General features: G+C 54.3%; 1 protein-coding gene and 1 long non-coding RNA gene across 2 annotated transcripts; both read left to right on the top strand.

Moving 5' to 3' along the window:
• Positions 1 to 9251: 9251 nt before the first annotated feature.
• On the top strand, positions 9252 to 9679 carry GAST (gastrin; the record flags this gene model as incomplete). The annotated part of the gene is made up of 2 exons (XM_084863815.1): positions 9252 to 9462; positions 9576 to 9679. 2 exons carry the CDS (start codon positions 9252 to 9254, stop codon positions 9677 to 9679), a joined length of 315 nt encoding a protein of 104 aa, XP_084719941.1.
• Positions 9680 to 13007: 3328 nt separating this feature from the next.
• Positions 13008 to 18575, top strand: LOC311611508. The gene is made up of 3 exons (XR_014793120.1): positions 13008 to 13094; positions 16590 to 16922; positions 17927 to 18575. It is a non-coding gene; the product is annotated as an uncharacterized lncRNA (long non-coding RNA).
• Positions 18576 to 19196: the final 621 nt, after the last annotated feature.

Genomic DNA, 19196 nt, shown 5'->3' with positions numbered 1-19196 from the left:
TTTTAAAAGACAACAAAAGGGCTTTTCCTAGAGAAATTAATAGAAGTAACATGGGGCCGAACCCACAGAATCACAGAAGATGGGATGCAAGGGAATCCTGCCATAGTGGCTGTGCAGGCCCTGAGTGAGGCTGTTCACATCGGTGCCTTTGAAGGACCTGCAGTTTTCCCCAAGGGGATTATTCTGAGGTCAGCTAGCAAGACTAGTATTAAGGAAGCTGTCTGCATCTCACGTTTGAAGTAATAAAGCATAATTGTCTCCATTTGATGGTTGAGAGAACTGAGATGTGGAAATGACAAGGTTAACAAGTGATAGAGCCTCATCTACCCCGGGTTCTAGAGCTTCTCAAGAACTCAGGTAATCTAGAACCCAGTCTGTTCTTCCCATCCAATAACCTGTACCTTCACAATTTAAATAGCTCTGTTTACGTTACAGACCTTGAGTCTTGGTTCTTGCCGTGTACTGGGGGGTTACAGGGCAAGCAAAGGTGCGTCAGCAGACAGCCTGATGGGATGTAAGACCAGCATAGCCTTGCTATGAGGCAGAAGGGCCAGTGCCAGCCCTTGGCGTAGCTAAAAGCACAGGATCTCTGAGGATTAGGAGGGCTTTCCCTCCCATCCACGCGCAGGGGGCCATCTGAAGGTAACGTTGGCAATAACTGCAAAAGATCCTTACATAACTCGATATGTTAACATCAAGTTCTAGAGAACATTGTTATTTTCGAATCCTCACCTGAGGACATGTTCTTACTGATTTTAGAGAGGAGAGAGAGAGAGAGAAAGAGAAACATCCATGTGAGAGGGAAACAGCAGTTTAAATTCCCAACCCAGATATATACCCTGTCCAGGAATTGAACCCACAACCCTTTGGCATTCAGGACATTGCTCCAACTAACTGAGCCACCAGCACGGGCAAGACAGATTTGTAAAACTGATAAACAACTTTTCAAAAATGTTACCAAAACCATGTCTGTTTGGCCTGTGGGTGCCTGTGACTCGTTTGGTATGAGGTGTGACAGCCTCAGGCTAGAAGCCCCCGCCTGCGAACTCCAACACATGGCCCCCTTAGGGCCAGAACGTCTGGTCCAGCAGCCCTGACGGGGGCCCCCAGGAACTAGCCTTTTAACCAGCATCAGCCAATTCCTACGGGAGGGCCCCAAACCACATGTGGGGAGTTAGTGAGGAAACAAGCAGGGAAGAAGCACTCAGAGCTAACCTTCAGGGAAAGGAATCAGAAGTATCACATTGAAGAGGGTTAGAAAGGGGGGGTAGAGTGTTAGAACTTGGTTACCAGCATTTGTGACTTGTGAGACTGTCCATGGCTTTGATCGGATTCCTTTATTTTAAAAAATATACTTTATTGATTTTTTTACAGAGAGGGACAGAGAGAAACATCGATGAGAGAGAATCACTGATCAGCTGCCTCCTGCACACCCCCCACCGGGGATGTGCCCGCAACCAAGGCACATGCCCTTGACCGGAATCGAACCTGGGACCTTTCAGTCCGCAGGCCAACACTCTATCCACTGAGCCAAACCCGTTTCGGCTGATCAGATTCTTAAAAGAGCCTGATACCCAAAACGGTTCATCAGTGGTCCCTGGTTACCTCCCAAGGCTAACAAAAGCCCCAGCGGTTACCAGGTTTCCCAGGCCTATCCCAACTTGCAGCAACAGTGCGTATTCCCATGTCAACTTGTAAAGTTAATAACTATTTAAAAATATCGGTAAATATCTCTAAAACCAACCGTGTATCGGGTGGAAGGCGCACACGCAGCCCGGCTCCACAGAGCTCAGAAGCGGGCTGTGACTCACTCGGTCCCCGGCCACTATCACCAGCCCCAGCAGTCTGAGCACTGCACAGGTTAAATCATCTTTAATCATAGTCCTTGATGGTTAATTTACACCCAGAATGGATGATTGCTTAAAAACAGGAAACACAGGGAACACAAGATATATTAATGCGGAGCACAAACACGTCAGCACTTGGTGTGTGTGGCAAGCAAGTCATCGATTCTCACTCTATTTCTGTGAAACGACAGGAAATGAGCAGAAGGACGACATCAGAGGCAGAGAGATGTGACCTGCCTGGTTCCGTGGTCCACCGTGGAGACGTAACTAAAGACCGCCGCTCAGCATCACCTGGGAACTCGTTAGATGTGTAGGATATCAACCCCCTCCACACACCTGCCGCACCGGTCTTCCTTTTACCAAGTTTGAGAAGCACCCGTTTGAACCATAAAAGCAGCAGACTTCAAATTGTGTTCTGTGAGCTGGTTTCAAAAACAAAAAAACCAAAACACACCACAGCATTATTGTGACTTTTCACTTTTGATAAGTGCCTTTTTATGACAGTGTTAGATCTGCATTGAAATGCATGAAATCAGATGAATACCGAAAGCAATAATGCTAGGACCATTGGATAGCCACATGCCAAAGAATGAAGTTGGGCCCGTACTTAACCACCATATACAAAAATGAACTCAAGATGGATCACAGTCCCAACATAAGAGCTAAAAAGATAGAACTCTTAGAAGAAACCATGAGTTAATGTTTGTTTTTTTTAATCTATCGTTTTTCTAGTCAAGCAGTAGCAAGCTTGCTCTTTGGCCCATAGGGAGACATTACCTCATGGCCTTGAGGTTACTCACCTCAAACACAGCCCTGAGACACGGTGCAGGTAGAGACAGGCCCTGCATTCTTGGCGTACAAGAGCGCTCCAGGTCACCAACAATCACCAATCTCTGTCTCTGTGTCTCTGGCTATAAACGAGGGGTCATTGTATCCCCCTCCTCATGGGGCTGTGATGAGGATCATAAGACATAATGCCTGCAAAGTGCTTACCGTAGGAGCTTGGCCCTACAAGTGCTCCCCAAATGTCCATCGCCATCATTAGGGGAAGAGGGAGGTGAAAACAAGTTGTAGATGCCAGCAGGCTTGCATGGAGGAGAACGTCAAGGTCCCGGGGTAAGGAGGGGACTCTCTGCTCACTTCCCCACCACAATGTTCAGGACACTGCTTCCCCTCCAAGAGACAAGGAACAAAGACCTGCTTGGTCACCATTGTGTCCCCAGAGTCAGCACAGAGCCTGGCACACAAAAAAAAGCACTTAAGAAATATTTTTAATCCTCAAATGAGGATATTGTTTTAAAATATATATTTTTATTGATCTTGGAGAGGAAGGAGTGGGAGAGAGAGAGATAGACACATGGATGATGAGAGAGAATCATTGATTGGCTGCCTCCTGGGGATGGAGCCCCCCAACCTGGATATGTGCCCTGACTGGGAATTGAACCGTGATCTCCTGGTTCATAGGTGGACACTCAGCCTCTGAGCCACACTAGCCGGGCCTCACCCAAGGATATTTTTCCATTGATGCTTGAGAGAGAGAGGAAGACAGAGAGAAACACTTCGGTTGGTTGCTTCTTGTACATGTCCTGACCAGGGCCCGGGTGGGAGAGAGGGGGTGAAGGGGCCTGCAACCAAGGTACATGCCCTGGACTCTAATTGAACCCAAGACCTTTCAGTCTACAGGCTGACACTATAGCCACTGGGCCAAACTGGCTAAAAATATTTAAAAATAAATAGATGAATGAATGAATGAATGAAAAGGTGAAGGCACAGGTCTCTGAGCAAGCAGGAGGGTTTGGGATGAAGGAGGGTTTGGCATTCACTGGGTAGAGAGCCTGCACACAGCGTTCTGGCCTTGAGTCTGAGTGTTCGGTGAGGTCATAGGCCTGTGAGCGCTCGTTCAACAGCAAAAGCTGTTACTGTTAAGATACGGGAGCCCCCCGGCCGGCGTGGCTCAGTGGTTGAACTTTGACCTATGGACTATGAGGTCACGGTTCGATTCCCGGTTGGGACAAAGAAAAAATATATATACAGGAGGCAAGACAGCCCCCAGGGTGGAGGCCAGGGTGACCCAGTGCTGTGGGAGGCAGGAGGTGGGAGACCTAAGGAGCTCCTGTGAGGCCTACATGGAGGTTGGCCTTCACCAGCCCGGGAGGGGGCTGCCCGGGACTGCTGCAGGAAGAGTGGGGAGGAGAGTAACGGAGGGAAGGGGGAGATGGTCCTGTTAGCCAGCACGATGCGGCAGCCGAGGCGCCGGTGAGGCTGAGGTGAGGAGAACCCCGGAATGACAGCAGAGCTTCCTTAGGACTTACTGTGAGCGAGACCAGCTCCCCCCGCGGCCTGGAGCACCTGGGTCCCTCCGCTCTGTGACTCGCCTGCGACCGGAGGGTTAGAAGGTGCTGCCGAGGTGGGGTTCCTGCCCGGACTGCAAATGCCTGTCCGCAGGCGCCAGCCAGGCGTCCAGGCCTCACCTTCAGCTCTGCCCGGGGAGGACTGGGCGCTGGGCCTGACCGGCCTGTGCCTGAGGGTGGGGCTTAGGGCCTCCAGGTGATCATAATGTGAAATGGGGATTGAGAGGCAGGCTCACAGGCCCAGGTGGGCGTCAGGGGAGAACGTGCGAGGGGAGGCCAGAGAGGGAAGGCAGGGGCTAAATTGGGGGCACCCTCTGCTCTCCCTCCTGGCCAGCCAGGCCTGTCCCCGGCCCCTGAGCTTGGTGGGGGGGCCTCCCAAATATTCTGAGCATGGCTTGTCTCCTTCTCCCATAGTTCTAGGGTCATGCTGAAGAGCAGCTGCATTCGTTCATGCAAAAGGCACAGGGGTGCCTGGCCCACAGCGCAGACATCATTGTGAACATGGAAGCTGGGTTCATAGGGAAGGGGAGGAGGCTGGGCCCCAGGGTCTGGGATCTGGTCCTCAACTTAGTAGACCCAGAAACTGGGTTTTCTGGTCACCAGCCTGTCAAAGTGCAGGTCCCTGGATTCCACCCTGACCTCCCCAGCCTCATAACGCTCCTCACTCTGTAGGTGCCCGTCTCCGGGAGACCCAGCCTCCGCAGGCGCCATCCCTGCTGCCTCTCTCAGTGGCAGCTCCATGCGGTGGTCCCTCCGAGTCACCCCGCCAGCGGGAGGGCAAACCTTGGATTCACAGACGGTGCTTTTTTAGGGAATTGCCCTCCTCAAACTTCCAAGGAGGTGAAGCGCCCTGCTGTGTGCAAAGTGAGCGCACAGACCTTGTCACATGGCAGCCCCGTGAGGCGGGCATGAAGGAGACCCATTTCCCAGATGAGGCTAACTGACGCCCAGCGCGGGTAAAGGAGAGAGGTGCAACGAAAGCGGATGCCCGTGCCATTCCGGGCACCGGGCGTGGTGCTTGATGCACATCAGCTCTCAGGACGCTCTCTCCCAAGTTACTGTGCTCACTTCCGGGAGGAAAGACAGCTCAGGAAGGGAAGGAGCTCCCAAAGCTCAACAGGCTCCCTTGTGAGGGGACCAGGCCGTCTCCGTGATGGCCAGCTCCTTGGGGGACACCCTCTCTGTGGACGTGAGCCCCGGCTGCACGCCCACCAGCGCCCGAACAGGGGCCTCCGCCCCTGACCAGTGGGGGGAGGGACACAGCTCGACTCGGTGACGTTGCCACCCCCGTGCACCCTGCCTGCTCAAGACAAGCCAAGGGACACAACTCCCATAATCCCCCTCCTCCCACCCCCCAGGAGAAATCAAGACGTGGGTTGTGGTACAACCAGGACTCTGCTGAAAGCCTGTCATCCCCCGTTGCCACAGCAACAGGAGCCTCTTTTCCCCCAGGATGCGAGCCGAGCGGCTCCCCCAAGGTATCTTCTGCCTCTGAGAGTCTGTCACTCAATGATGATGGCGAAAGCTCGCAAGGTTGGTTTTTGCCATTTTCATCTATTCCATCTGCCGAGTCACGGAGACCTGCTCTGGATTAGGATGGTTAGTTGGCCACTGGTTGCCATGGACACCGCGCTTCCTTCATCACCTGTTCATTCTGGGCCACGCTGGCTGGGAGTTTGGGGACCCTGGCCTCTTACCCAGGTTGGGAGGGGCCTGATGGTGCACGAACAAAAGCAAAACCCCCAGTCCCAGCTGCGGAAAATAAAAAATAAACAGCCTGGAGCTAGTTACATCCGTCCAAACGAGGTCAAGACAGCAGTTTATCAAGCAGGCTAACAAGCCCAACCGGGGTGGCCCAGTGATTGAGCATCAACCCAGGAACCAAGAGGTCACGGGTTTGATTCCTGGACAGGGCACCTGTGGGTTGCAGGCTCGATCCTCATTAGAAGACAAGTAGGAGACAGCCTATCAATGATGCTTTTCCCCCATTGTTGTTTCTTTTACTTTAAAAAAAATATATTTTATTGATTTTTGTACAGAGAGAAAGGGAAAGGGAGAGTTAGAAACATTGATGAGAGAGAAACATTGATCAGCTGCCTCCTGCACAACCCCCCCACTGGGGATGTGCCTGCAACCAAGGTACATGCCCTTGATCAGAATCGAACCTGGGACCCTTCAGTCCCCAGGCTGATGCTCTATCCACTGAGCCAAACCGTCAGGGCACCCCCCATTGGTGTTTCTATCTCTCCCTTCCTATTGCTCTAAATATCAATTAAAAAAAAAAATATATATATATATATATATTTTAAACCCAGGTCAACAAGTGTTCCATTTGGTTTGGTTTTCTGGAACGTCTTGGGCAGACCCTTTACTCTCTTTGCTAGCCATTTGAAGATGTATTTTTATTTATTTATTTATTTTTAAAATATATTTTATTGATTTTCCACAGAGAGGAAGGAAGAGGGATAGAGAGCTAGAAACGTCAATGAGAGAGAAACATCAACCAGCTGCCTCCTGCACACCCCCTACCGGGGATGTGCCTGCAACCAAGGTACATGCCCTTGACCAGAATCGAACCTGGGACCTTTCAGTCCGCAGACCGACGCTCTATCCACTGAGCCAAACCGGTTTTGGCTGAAGATGTATTTTTATGATGAAAAGCGGTGGATGCGTTATGCGGGTTCCTGCCTTCCCTTGAGGCACAGGGACCTCCAGGAATTGGCTCTGGATAGGGGGTTTGCAAGAGGGGGGGATGGGGGGCAGCCCTGGGAAGATGTAGGGTAGCTGTGAGTTAGATGCAGCCCAGCACAGAGGGCTCGGGGGCGGGGGAGGGGGGAGGGAAGGGGGCGCGATACTCTGGGGTTTCCAGGTGAGGGAAGGTGAAGGGGTTCACGGACACCAGGACGTGGCCACGGGGCAGGGAGAGCGCGGCCATCAGCCACGGCCCATTGCGCCCGATAACGGGGACACGTCCTGTTTGCAGAGGCCGGCGGACGGACAGGAGATCAATATGTCACTCTGGTCACACCCTCCTGGTCTCAAACGTCAGGACAGGGCGAAACACGCTCTCTCTGACTCTAAGGTCATAGGGTCCACCCGCCTCACCTGCCCCCTAACAGGAAGTAGTCTAAAGGATGCCCTCCCAGACCCCCAGCCCCGAGGACACAGCGGGGGCATTGCTCCTGGCCCCAGGAAGCCCATCTCCTGCCTGCCTCCATGCCCAGCAGAACAGCCCCTACCCTGCTTCTGTCCTCCCCAAGAAGTTCAGCGCCCCTTCCTCCCCCCACATCCGGGGGACTGACTGAATGGCAGGGTGGGGCAGGGTTCTTCACGCTGGAGGGAGCCTGGCCTCCTGGGAACGGAGGGCTGGGAGGGGCCTTGAGGGGCTTTATAAGGCTGGGCTGGAGCCACCGGCCCAGCAGAGAACCGAACCAACCTAGAGGCACCAGGCGGACCTCAGCATCACCAACTCCCGCTCTGCAGGTGAGAGCACCCGGAGGGGAGGGTGGGGAAGGCTGGGAAGAGCGTTGATGGGGCCCCACGCCCTGTCAGGCTCACGTATCACTGTCACCAGGGCTGGGACCCTCGCCTTTACCCATGGTGGGACTAGGTCTCAGCCGGAGGACCTGCCCTGGCTTCCCTACGCTTGCCTTTGAGCTGACCTGCGGCTGCTTCCCCCAGGGCCCAGCCCTGACCCTCTGACGCCATACCTCCCACCTCCCTGCCAGTCCTGGGAGGTCAGAGAGACAAAGGCTGTTCTCCCATCTCTCAGATAGAAAGCTCAGAGGGAGGTATGACCCAAATGATTGGGTAAGGCCGGGCCTGGAACCCATGTTCCTGGACCTCAGCTGGAGCTCTTTCCTAGACCAGCCCTGTCTGAAAGAACCTTCCATGACGATGGTAGTGTTGTGTGTCTGCTCTGTCCTGTACGGTACCCATCAGCCACACAGCACTGGAAACAGGGCGAGTGCAAGGGAGGACCTTCCTATCTTTTCTTTTAAAAATATATTTTATTGATTTTTTACAGAGAGGAGGAGAGAGGGACAGAGAGCTAGAAACATCAATGAGAGAGAAACATCGACCAGCTGCCTCTTGCACACCCCCTACCGGGGGGATGTGCCTGCAACCAATGTACATGCCCTTGACCGTAATAGAACCTGGGACCTTTCAGTCTACAAACCGACGCTCTACCACTGAGCCAAACCGGTTTCGGCAGGACCTATCTATCTTAATTAATTAAATGTAATGAGCCACATGGGGCCAGTGGCTACCATATTAGACAGCCCACATGGTTAGTGTTGGACACGGTGAATGTGCTGGAAGTCTCCAAAGAGATCCCTTGTGGTCCTTCAACACTGCTGAGTGTACTTAAAAAAAAAAAAATACATTTTTTATTGATTTCAGAGAGGAAAGGAAAGGGAGAGAGAAATAGGAACATCAAGGATGAGAGAGATCATTCTTTCTTTTTTGCCTTCTAAATGTATTTTTTTTAATTTTTTTATTGATTTCAGAGAGGAAGGGAGAGGGATGAGAGAGAATCATGGATCGGTTGCCTCCTCCACGCTCCACACTGGGGAGCTAGCTGGCCACCTGGGCTTGTGCCCTGACCAGGTATGGAACCGTGACCTCCTGGTTCATGGGTTGATGCTCAACCACTGAGTCACGCCGGCCAGACCCTTGGTTATTCCTTTTAAAGTTTGCCTCCCATGGCAAGAACAAAGCACCCACTGAGCTGCTCCCATGGCTTTGGATTGTGCATAACAGCTGAGAAATCGATGCTCTAGGTTTTCCGTCCCCCTAAGAAAAGCAGCCGCTGGAATCAGGGTAGGGAAGGAGGAGAGGGGCAGGGCGTGGAGGTGTGTGTGTTGGGGAGGGCGGGTGGGGAGTGGGCGATAGGGGGTGAGGGGGTGGACTGGCAGGAACAGCCCACCAGCCCTCGCAGCATTGCACACCTGCCAGCAGGGGGCACCTGGAGCCCACCTGGCCCAGGCCCCTGCCCCTGGTGCCCGGACTGCCCCTCCCTACGCTGGGTCCTGCTCTCTCTGCAGACAAGATGCAGCGCCTGTGCGTGTATGGGCTGCTCCTGGCTCTGGCTCTGGCCGCCTTCTCCGAAGCCTCCTGGAAGCCCCGCTCCCAGCTGCAGGACGCACCCTCGGGCCCAGGTGCCAGGGGGGCCCTGGAGGCACATTGGCTGGACCAGCTGGGCTCAGCCCCTCGCCACCAAAGGCAGCTGAAATTCCCGGGGCCCCCACACCCCGTGGCAGGTAGGAGCCGCGGACAGCCCTCCCTGCTGGCCTCGCCCAGCCAGTGTGGGCCTCAGTCCCCGGGGAGAGGTGTCCTGGTCCATGCTCACCTCCTCTCCACCTCCGGCCCGCAGACCTGTCCAAGAAGCAGGGGCCGTGGCTGGAGGAGGAAGAGGAAGCGTACGGATGGATGGACTTCGGCCGCCGCAGTGCTGAGGACGGAGACCAACAGCCCTAGCAGCGCCCGGTCACCGCCCAGCCTAGTCCAGTCCAGCCCAGCCCAGCCCAGCCCCATGGAAAACCAATCCCAATAAAGCTGCTTCCAATGGACCACATTGCGTCAAGTGTCCTGGGGCAAGGGAGGGGCATTGGGGCAGGGTTGGGGCAGGGAGGGGCATTGGAGCAGGGAGGGGAGTTGGTTGGGGCAGGGTTGGGGCAGGGAGGGGAGTTGGTTGGGGCAGGGTTGGGGCAGGGAGGGGCGTTGGGGCAGGGAGGGGAGTTGGTTGGGGCAGGGTTGGGGCAGGGAGGGGTGTTGGGGCAGGGTGGAGGCAGGGAGGGGCATTGGGGCAGGGAGGGGAGTTGGGGCAGGGTTGAGGCAGGGAGGGGAGTTGGGGCAGGGAGGGGAGTTGGGGCAGGGTGGAGGCAGGGAGGGGAGTTGGGGCAGGGTGGAGGCAGGGAGGGGAGTTGGGGCAGGGTTGGGGCAGGGAGGGGAGTTGGTTGGGGCAGGGTTGGGGCAGGGAGGGGCATTGGGGCAGGGAGGGGAGTTGGGGCAGGGTTGAGGCAGGGAGGGGCTTTGGGGCAGGGAGGGGAGTTGGGGCAGGGAGGGGAGTTGGGGCAGGGAGGGGAGTTGGGGCAGGGTTGGGGCAGGGAGGGGAGTTGGGGCAGGGAGGGGAGTTGGGGCTGGGTTGGGGCAGGGAGGGGAGTTGGGGCAGGGTTGAGGCAGGGAGGGGAGTTGAGCACTGTTCTAGGGGCAAGAGGCCATGGCTCATCCTTCTCAGTGTCCCCAGAGCACAACACTCATGTGGGTGGGAGAATAGGGGGTGAGGGCTGAAATCAGAGAAAGCTTTTTATTTTATTAAAAAAAATATATATTTTTATTGATGTCAGAGAGGGAGAGGGAGAGAGAGATAGAAGCATCAATGATGAGAGCGAATCATTGATTGGTAGCCTCCCCTTCCAGAGCAAGTCATGCCATCTGCAGGAGAGAATTACTTAGGATTTAAAAAGCCACCCCTGGCCCCACCAGTGTGGCTCAGTGGTTGGGTGTGGGCCTAGGAACCAGACAGGAGGTCGCTGGTTGGATTTCCGGTCAGGGCACCTGCCCTGGCTGCAGGCTCGATCCCCAATGTGGGGTGTGCAGGAGGCAGCCGATCCACAATTCTCTCTCATCTTTGATGTTTCTATCGCTCCCTCTCCCTTCCTCTCTGAAATCAATAAAAGTATATTCAAAAGATGAAAATTAAAAGCCACTCCTCCAGCCTTTGAAAGTCTGGGATCCACCATCCTGGGCTGCTGATCCATGATCCCGCCTCCCCCCTTCCCCCATGACTCCCCATCCTCCACAAGGAAATCACTGCCAGCCTCTCCTCTCCCACTGCTCATCGTTTTCCTGTCATCATGCCAGTAAGGGTCCAACAGGCATGCTCTTCCTGTTTGGGGGTCCCTTTCATCCCCCTGCCCCTCTGCCATCCCCTCCACTCCAGCCACACAGGTCTCCCCACTGTTGGGAAGCGTCATGCTTTCATTCATTCATGAAACAGAAGCTCTGTCCAGTGGCTCCCCACTAGCCTCCAGCCTCCGGCTTCCTGGACCATCTCGCTGTGTTGTAAACAGCTCTGTGGCTCCAGCTCCCAGCATGCAACGGGTCATACAGCAGAGGGTCATTCACCTCCTGCGGAGTCGATGTTTTTTGAACTGGGTTTGACCTGCTCATGGAAAAGCAGGCCTGAGGTCCCCGGGGAGCTTGGGGTGAAGAAGGAGGACAGGAAATGGAGAAGACAAAGAGAGACGAAAGGGACCCCCCAGGTGGGGGCACCATCTAGTCAAGCATGTCTAACTCCCAGCCTGCGGGTCACAGGCGGCCCACCTGTGACTAAAAATACATCTAAAAATACATTTAGAAGGCAATAAAAATCAATAAAATATATTTTTATTGATTTTTCACAGAGAGGAAGAGAGAGGGATAGAGAGTCAGAAACATCGATGAGAGAGAAACATCAATCATCTGCCTCCTGTACACCTCCTACTGGGGATGTGCCCGCAACCAAGGTACATGCCCCCGACCGGAATCGAACCCAGGACCCTTCAGTCTGCAGGCCGATGTTCTATCCACTGATCCAAACCGGTTTCGGTGCACCATGAGTATTTTTGAGGTCCAGCCAATATAATGGAATGTAAGAAACTTTTTGCATATATATTACACATATATGCTGATTGCAGTGTCCATGTTCTTTGTGTAAGGTAAAATAAAGATTTTTCCCTTGCCATTGTTGCAAGTTCACACGCTTTATGAAAACGCTTCGCTATTTCCCCCAGCTTAATTAACTCGCACTTCCGTTAATTAACGAATGGTGTTATTGGTGAGATGTGGCAAAATAAACGGTCATGGCTACTCAGCGGATCATGTAAACCTAAAATACCCCCCAGACCTTCCAGTCTCAGCCTGTAGACCTCATTATTAAATAATTCAGAAAGAACTGTTAGAGATGACTTCATGAGCAGGCTGAACGTTCCTATTTTGCCATTTTGCCAAACGCATATATTTTTTCCTTTAAAAAGAAACAATGTTATTCATTTCCAGTGAGACGAGGTGTAAGGGAGAAACAAAAATAAAGCCATGGATTTTTGTTGTTGTTAATCCTCACGCAAGGATATTCTTCCATGGATTTTTTTTTAGAGACCGGAAGGGAGTAGAAGAGATATTAATAAAAACTTTGTAACTTAATTTTTACAATATCCTGTGATACATAATTATCAATAAAGAACTACAGCGTTCGCTAATGACTGATGACTATCACCATGTTGCATTCATTTCCCTTACCCGCCTTAACACGCAGGCTCACCATTTCTCTCCCCTAATACTGGCAGCGAATATTTTAGTAGCTGATTGCCAGGGCATTAGTCTTGTACTGACTTGTTTGGTGTGCGCAACAAGAAACATTTTGCTTTCGGAGAACAAGAAAAACAGGTTGATTTGCGTTATGCTTATTAATTTGTGCAGTTGTTCAGTGTCTGGTAAGTGAATGTTCAAGAAAAATACCAATTTTCATTAAAATGTTTAATTATTTTAAGTCAGCGATTACTCATTTATTTCAGCTCTTTGTATTCAGCATGTCTCTACTAAAATAAACCTATGTTTCCATGAAAATGGAAGCTTTCGTGTTTTTGCGGCCCACATAAACCTTGTTTACTTGGCCCGTGTTAGCCTTTGAGTGTGACATGCTTGATGTAGGTTCAGGCACGGGAGCCCAGCAACTCCAGATGAAGCCACCAGGGGGCAGTGTCAGCCCGCATCTCACGGCTCTCCAACGCCCTCCTGGGCAGGGCCAGTCACCCCGCAAAAGAGGCCCAGTCTGCAAAGGGAGCATTTTACAGACAGAGCAACCAAGGCTCAGCCCGGGCTCCCTCTGCAGGTAAACCTTCGGGCCCAGCAGGTAGGCGTCAGCCACAGCCAGGGAGACCGGACTGGCGCCTGGTTCCCCTCCCCACCCTGTGCTGCTGCTCTGACCCCAGAGGGCCTCCTGCTCCTCCTCCCTCCCAGTGGGTGCCCTCAGACTCCTGCTGGGCCAGAGAGAGGGCAGAAGGAGCCCCCTCACCCCCCTCCACCAGAGCCATGAACTTGGGGACCATCGCCCTGATGCCCAGCCTTGGGAAAAGTCACCTGGGACAGTGTATCCCATGGCAAGATCCCCGAGGGCCAGTGCCCGGGGTCAGGGCAGGACCAGGCATGAGAACTACCTTCTGCATCGAACTGGGGTGCAGGACAGAGAGGGTGCCCTGGACAGGGGACAGGGGAGACTCCCCCTTCCCCCTGCACCCCCGCTTCTCCCCCCCCCCTTGCCTCCTGCAGGCCTGGGGAGCCCTCCTCCCTCTCCTGGCTCCTCTTCCCCCTCCTCCCCCAGCACCTGGGCTCCTCCACCCCTCAGGGTCCCCTCTTCCTCCCCCCCCCCTTAGGACCTCGGCCAGACTCCTGGGGCGCTGCCCCCCCCCCCCCCCCCATCCTTTGCCCTGGCCGGGACAAGGGGACGGAACGGGCTGGGGTCCTGAGCCTCTCGCCTGCTGTCCTCTGTCGTCCAGGACCCATCTCAGAGCTTCCAGAAAAGGTCTTAAAAGCGGGGAGAACCTGGGAGAGATCTGTCACCCTATCCACAATAAAAAAACAAGAGTGAAAAAGAAAAAAAAATAAAAGGTCCTAATTTGAGTCCTGTCTCCAGAAGGTGACCCTTCATCCGTGATGGATGAGTGACTGCTCTTTGGCAGAAACGCGTGCTTCCAGCAGTAAACAAACGCGGGGTCTGGAAGCCCCGCCACAGCTGAAGGCGGACGGACGGTGCCAAGCTGCGGCTCCCGGGAGGGAGGGAGGGAGGTCCGGGTTCAGCTCTGGGGAGCAGGGCGCTTCCCGGCCGGCCGCCCCGGGGGCGGGAGGGGTGGGGGTGGGGCTTGTGCTGCAGGAAAAACAAACAAGGAATCCGGACCCGCCGTGTCGTTCCCGCCTGTGGCCAGCAGGGGGTGCCACCTGAAAACGTATGTCCGCATCCCCGACACACAGGGCCTGTCTGTTGTGCACACGGAGGTCAAAGGTCCCAAGCGGGGCTGGAAGGAGACCAGACGTTGTCAAAGACCGTAATTCAAAACCAGAACGTTCGTACAGTTCTGGGGTGGGTTTCTTTGGGAGGACACGGGGGGAGAAATCTCCTGTGTCCGCTCTGGGGCTCCGGGGGCAGCTCCCTCGCGGCCTCAGGAGGGCAGGAGCACAGAGCCCGGCTGTGTGGGGTGAATACCAAGCGGGCAGGCCTGGGGGAAGGATCTCTCCCCTCTCCGGAGGGGCCGGCCTCATGCTGCCCGCTCCCTGACCTTCCCCGCTGCCTGGAGGGGAGGCGCCTCCCGCTGGTACAAGGGGACCTCTGAGCATTCTTCTCTCTCGGAATGCAAGATCGGAAGGGACATTCGGTCCAGGCTCTCCCCAGCGGAAACGGACCTCATTGGCAGAGACGCCATCTAGTTTGCAAACCTCACCAGGGGTCAACGGTGCGCTCCCACATGCAGCTGTCAGGGCCTCCTCAGACCTACAGGCCAGGGGGCCGCTCCGGGTGGGCTGCTGCCCGGACTGCTCCCCACAGGCTGCACCCTCACCCTGTGCCCCTCAGACTGCACCCCCACACTGCACCCCACACTGCACCCCACACTGCACCCCACACTGCACCCCCACACTGCACCCCACACTGCACTCCTCCCTCACACTGCACCCCCACACTGCACTCCTCCCTCACACTGCACCCCACACTGCACCCCCACACTGCACCCCCACACTGCACCCCCACACTGCACCCCTCACTCTGCACCCCCACACTGCACCCCCACACTGCACCCCACACTGCACCCCTCACACTGCACCCCTCCCTCACACTGCACCCCACACTGCACCCCCACACTGCACCCCACACTGCACCCCCACACTGCGCCCCTCACACTGCACTCCTCCCTCACACTGCACCCCACACTGCACTCCTCCCTCACACTGCACCCCACACTGCACCCCCACACTGCACCCCCACACTGCACCCCTCACTCTGCACCCCCACACTGCACCCCCACACTGCACCCCACACTGCACCCCTCACTCTGCACCCCCACACTGCACCCCCACACTGCACCCCACACTGCACCCCTCACACTGCACCCCTCCCTCACACTGCACCCCACACTGCACCCCCACACTGCACCCCACACTGCACCCCCACACTGCACCCCTCACACTGCACTCCTCCCTCACACTGCACCCCACACTGCACTCCTCCCTCACACTGCACCCCACACTGCACCCCACACTGCACCCCCACACTGCACCCCCACACTGCACTCCTCCCTCACACTGCACCCCACACTGCACTCCTCCCTCACACTGCACCCCACACTGCACCCCACACTGCACCCCCACACTGCACCCCCACACTGCACCCCCACACTGCACCCCCACACTGCACCCCCCACACTGCACCCCCACACTGCACCCCAACACTGCACTCCTCCCTCACACTGCACCCCCACACTGCACCCCCACACTGCACCCCCACACTGCACCCCCCACACTGCACCCCCCACACTGCACCCCTCACCCTGCGCCCCTCAGGCTGCACCCCTCACACTGCACCCCTCACCCTGCGCCCCTCACACTGCACCCCCACACTGCACCCCTCACTCTGCACCCCTCACCCTGTGCCCCTCAGGCTGCACCTCTCACACTGCACCCCTCACACTGCACCCCCCACACTGCACCCCCACACTGCACCCCCACACTGCACCCCCACACTGCACTCCCACACTGTACCCCCACTCTGCACCCCCACACTGCACACGGAGCCCCAGATGCATCCCCAGTGCACGCACTCAGTGGCTACTCGGTTATGCACTTGGTTGGCTTCCATGAATGAGGCGGGTCACACGCTTCCCCGCACTAAACCGTGTAACCGGTCCCCAGCCGGGCACTGCCATCCTCTGCCACGGCGGAGGAGTAGCTACTGTCCAGGGAAACAGGTGGTGGCCACGGCGGGGCCTGACCTGGAGTCCACGCCCCGAACCAGCACCTGCTCACGTCCTGCCCGGTGTGCAGGGCCCTTTGGGGACCCCGCCGTCTCACGCTGCCTCCTGAGCGTTCTCCCGTGAACCCCGATAGACACGCCCGCCTCACAGGGCACCTGGGTGGGTCCTGCGCTCTTCACGCCTCTGTCTCGAAGCTGCTCCCGAGCCGCTCACGGAGGGAGTCAGGACAGATTCGTCCTAGTGTGCCTGGCCCTTTCTGCTTTTTAAAACTTCAAGTCCTGTGTCCCTGGGAACCCTTCCCTTCCTCCAGTCTTGGTCTCCCCATCTGTCAGCCATCCTAGAGTGACCGCCGCCACAGACAGCACCACCTTGAGTCTCACATCTTCTAGGGCTCAAAATGGGCCAGCGGCGTCAACTTCTGGAACCCGGGCCCCAGCTCTCCACACGGCAACATGGACACTGAAGAGACCAGAGGAAGTACTTTTTGGTTATTTATCTCTAAAGTCTAAACACGTATCAACACCTGTAGGAAGTCAGCAACTCGTACCGCACGTCACTTCTACCTGAGGCGCCCAGGCCAGTGGAGATGTCCAAGATACCACATCCTAAGCCCAACGTGGAGATCCCGGGGACCGACATGAAGACAGTGACCTCACCTACAGCGGTGGGCCAGCTTCTGGAACCAGCCCTCCGGTGACAGGACGGCATTTTGCTTGTTATTTGTGAGTAGTAATTTTTGAGACTCAAACAAGACCTTGAGCAACACTCAATGTTCTGTGAAGCAACAGGGAAGTCTATGGCTTCCAACTTTTTTTTTCTTCCTTTTTTCCTGTCTTTCTCCCTCATTTCAAAACAAATACAGTACGTTCCTATCACTCCAAGATCCATAGCAGATGACTGAGTAATGTGAGACGGGGGAAGATAATAACTCCAGGGGAAAAGGGCTCGGTGCTTGTCATGCATAGAGACAAAGGGAGCGAGGGGACAGAAAACAAAGCCCAGCTATGCGATGTTTAGGGTGCTCACGCATTGCTCACATTTTTATCACGCAGAGTGAGGAGGACAAAGGGCAGAAACGTGGGTGAAGAAGGGAAAAGAAGTGGGTACGGGGAGAAACTGCCTCCATAAAACATCCAGTGCCCCATCTCTCTGGAATTTAAATATATTTACATATGCTGTAGGCGGTTAGACAGATGTGAGCAGAGCAAGGACGATGGGTCAAGTACAGAAGGTCACCAAGGTGAGGCTTGGTTGTAGGGTGGGTGGGACCTCGCCCCCAGCGTGACCTTTCCTCCCTACAGATGGCAGACATCTAGGCCTCAGTTGTATTTCAGCTCCAGGCCCAGATAAGCCACAGAACCAGCCATGGTGACCCCAGGACCCCCTGCCCTGGTGCTGGCCAATCAATCAGTGGAGAACACAGCCCTGAGTGGACACATCTGGAAAACTGCTGGTCATTCTATTCAGATCTTTTCCTGGGACCGCCCCCAAATCTCTGCCCTGAAAACCCAGAGTGCTCCCCCTTCAGGGAGCACCCTGTGCCTTTCCCTCTCCTCTCTGTTTTTCTCCCCCTTCCCCCCACCATTCCCGGGCACCTTGCCATTAGTTTCCTCCCTCCTAAGCTCCCAGGGCCCTTCCTTTACCTCTAGAACGTGCTTGCTAAGCCCCGTTCTTCTAGGAATTACGTTTTCCACCTCAGATTTGCCCAATAAATGTTCTCTTACAGTTTGGTCTGGACTTTGAATTCTTTCCTCGCCAGGACCCAAGTGCTAAGGTTGCTTTGGTCTGACCCCCACCAGCCAGACACCAGGTGTCGTTCCCACTGCCCACAACATATTCAAGGCAGTTGGAACCATCAGAATCCAAATGAGACTAAGAAGCAAGCAAAAACGCTTTCCCCAAACACTAAGCAGTAGCAAGAGGTTCATTCTGTATTGCTGTTCCTATATGTATCGTAAACAGAACGCTTCCTTTGTGGATAGGAAGTTTCAAGCATTGTTATTTCCCTCGTTTGTTCGGTGGTTCGTAGACTGCTGGGCAAATTTATTCCCGTGATAAATCTTGAAGGAAATCCAAACTTTTAGCCGTACTCTTTGCCATCTTCTCCCCTCTTCTAAACCAGAGTTAATTAAAAAAAAAAAATTCTTTTGGCAATATCCATGTTGTTATTTTTTCCACATACTGATTTTTGGGCCTGGGGCACATTCTGCGGTAAAACTTTGAACTCTTCCTCCCCACACTTTACTTAGACCAGTCACACCAAGAAAAACATCACGGATCACAGCTACTCCATGCATCTAGGCCCATGCTTGGTCAGATCATGCTTGCTGGGAAAACTCCGATTCTATATCTACACTACTATTGGCTAAAACGAAAAAAAATCAGGTAACATCACCCTTGGGTCCCCAGGACTGTGACTTTTGTACGGGTTCTATTGCTGTTGTGTCAGCCACATTCTGCCTTCCTACAACTGAGTATTCTATTGTCCTCTGCGGCAGTAACTGACTAATATTAGATGCCAAGATGGATTAAAACTCAATTCAAATTCTGTGCCAAAGGAAGATACATTTCATTCTGGGGCTATTTCTGGAAATAAAACTTCTTTTTGGTAATTTGGTTTAGCTGAGGGTTTCTGACAGTGACCACTGGAGTGAAAAGGACATCAAAATAGCCTCACTAAATTGAAGACTGAGTAATTGGATTCAAAGTTTATTTTTACATCTACAATATTTTCAAAAAGGAAAGGGAACGAGTAACTTCTACGATAGCCTTTCCACAGTAAGACTAGTAAAACATTGAGTGTTTTTTAAAGATTAAAACTTTCCCCTCCTTGGAGCATGAAGCTTAAGCACATGCATGATTGATTGCTGTTTAGAAGACAGCGTATGTCCATGTCCCAGAGCTATTTCTCCCTCAAATGGAAATTCTTCTCCTAAGTCTGTGGTCAGCAAACTGTGGCTTGTGAGCCACGTGGGGCTCTTTTGCCCCTTAGTGTG

This window comes from Pipistrellus hanaki, assembly GCF_964339955.1.
Source record: "Pipistrellus hanaki genome assembly, chromosome: 16".
NCBI classification, from domain to species: domain Eukaryota; kingdom Metazoa; phylum Chordata; class Mammalia; order Chiroptera; family Vespertilionidae; genus Pipistrellus; species Pipistrellus hanaki.
Note: the sequence above shows the minus strand (reverse complement) of the source record. Positions and strands in the feature narration are given on the sequence as shown.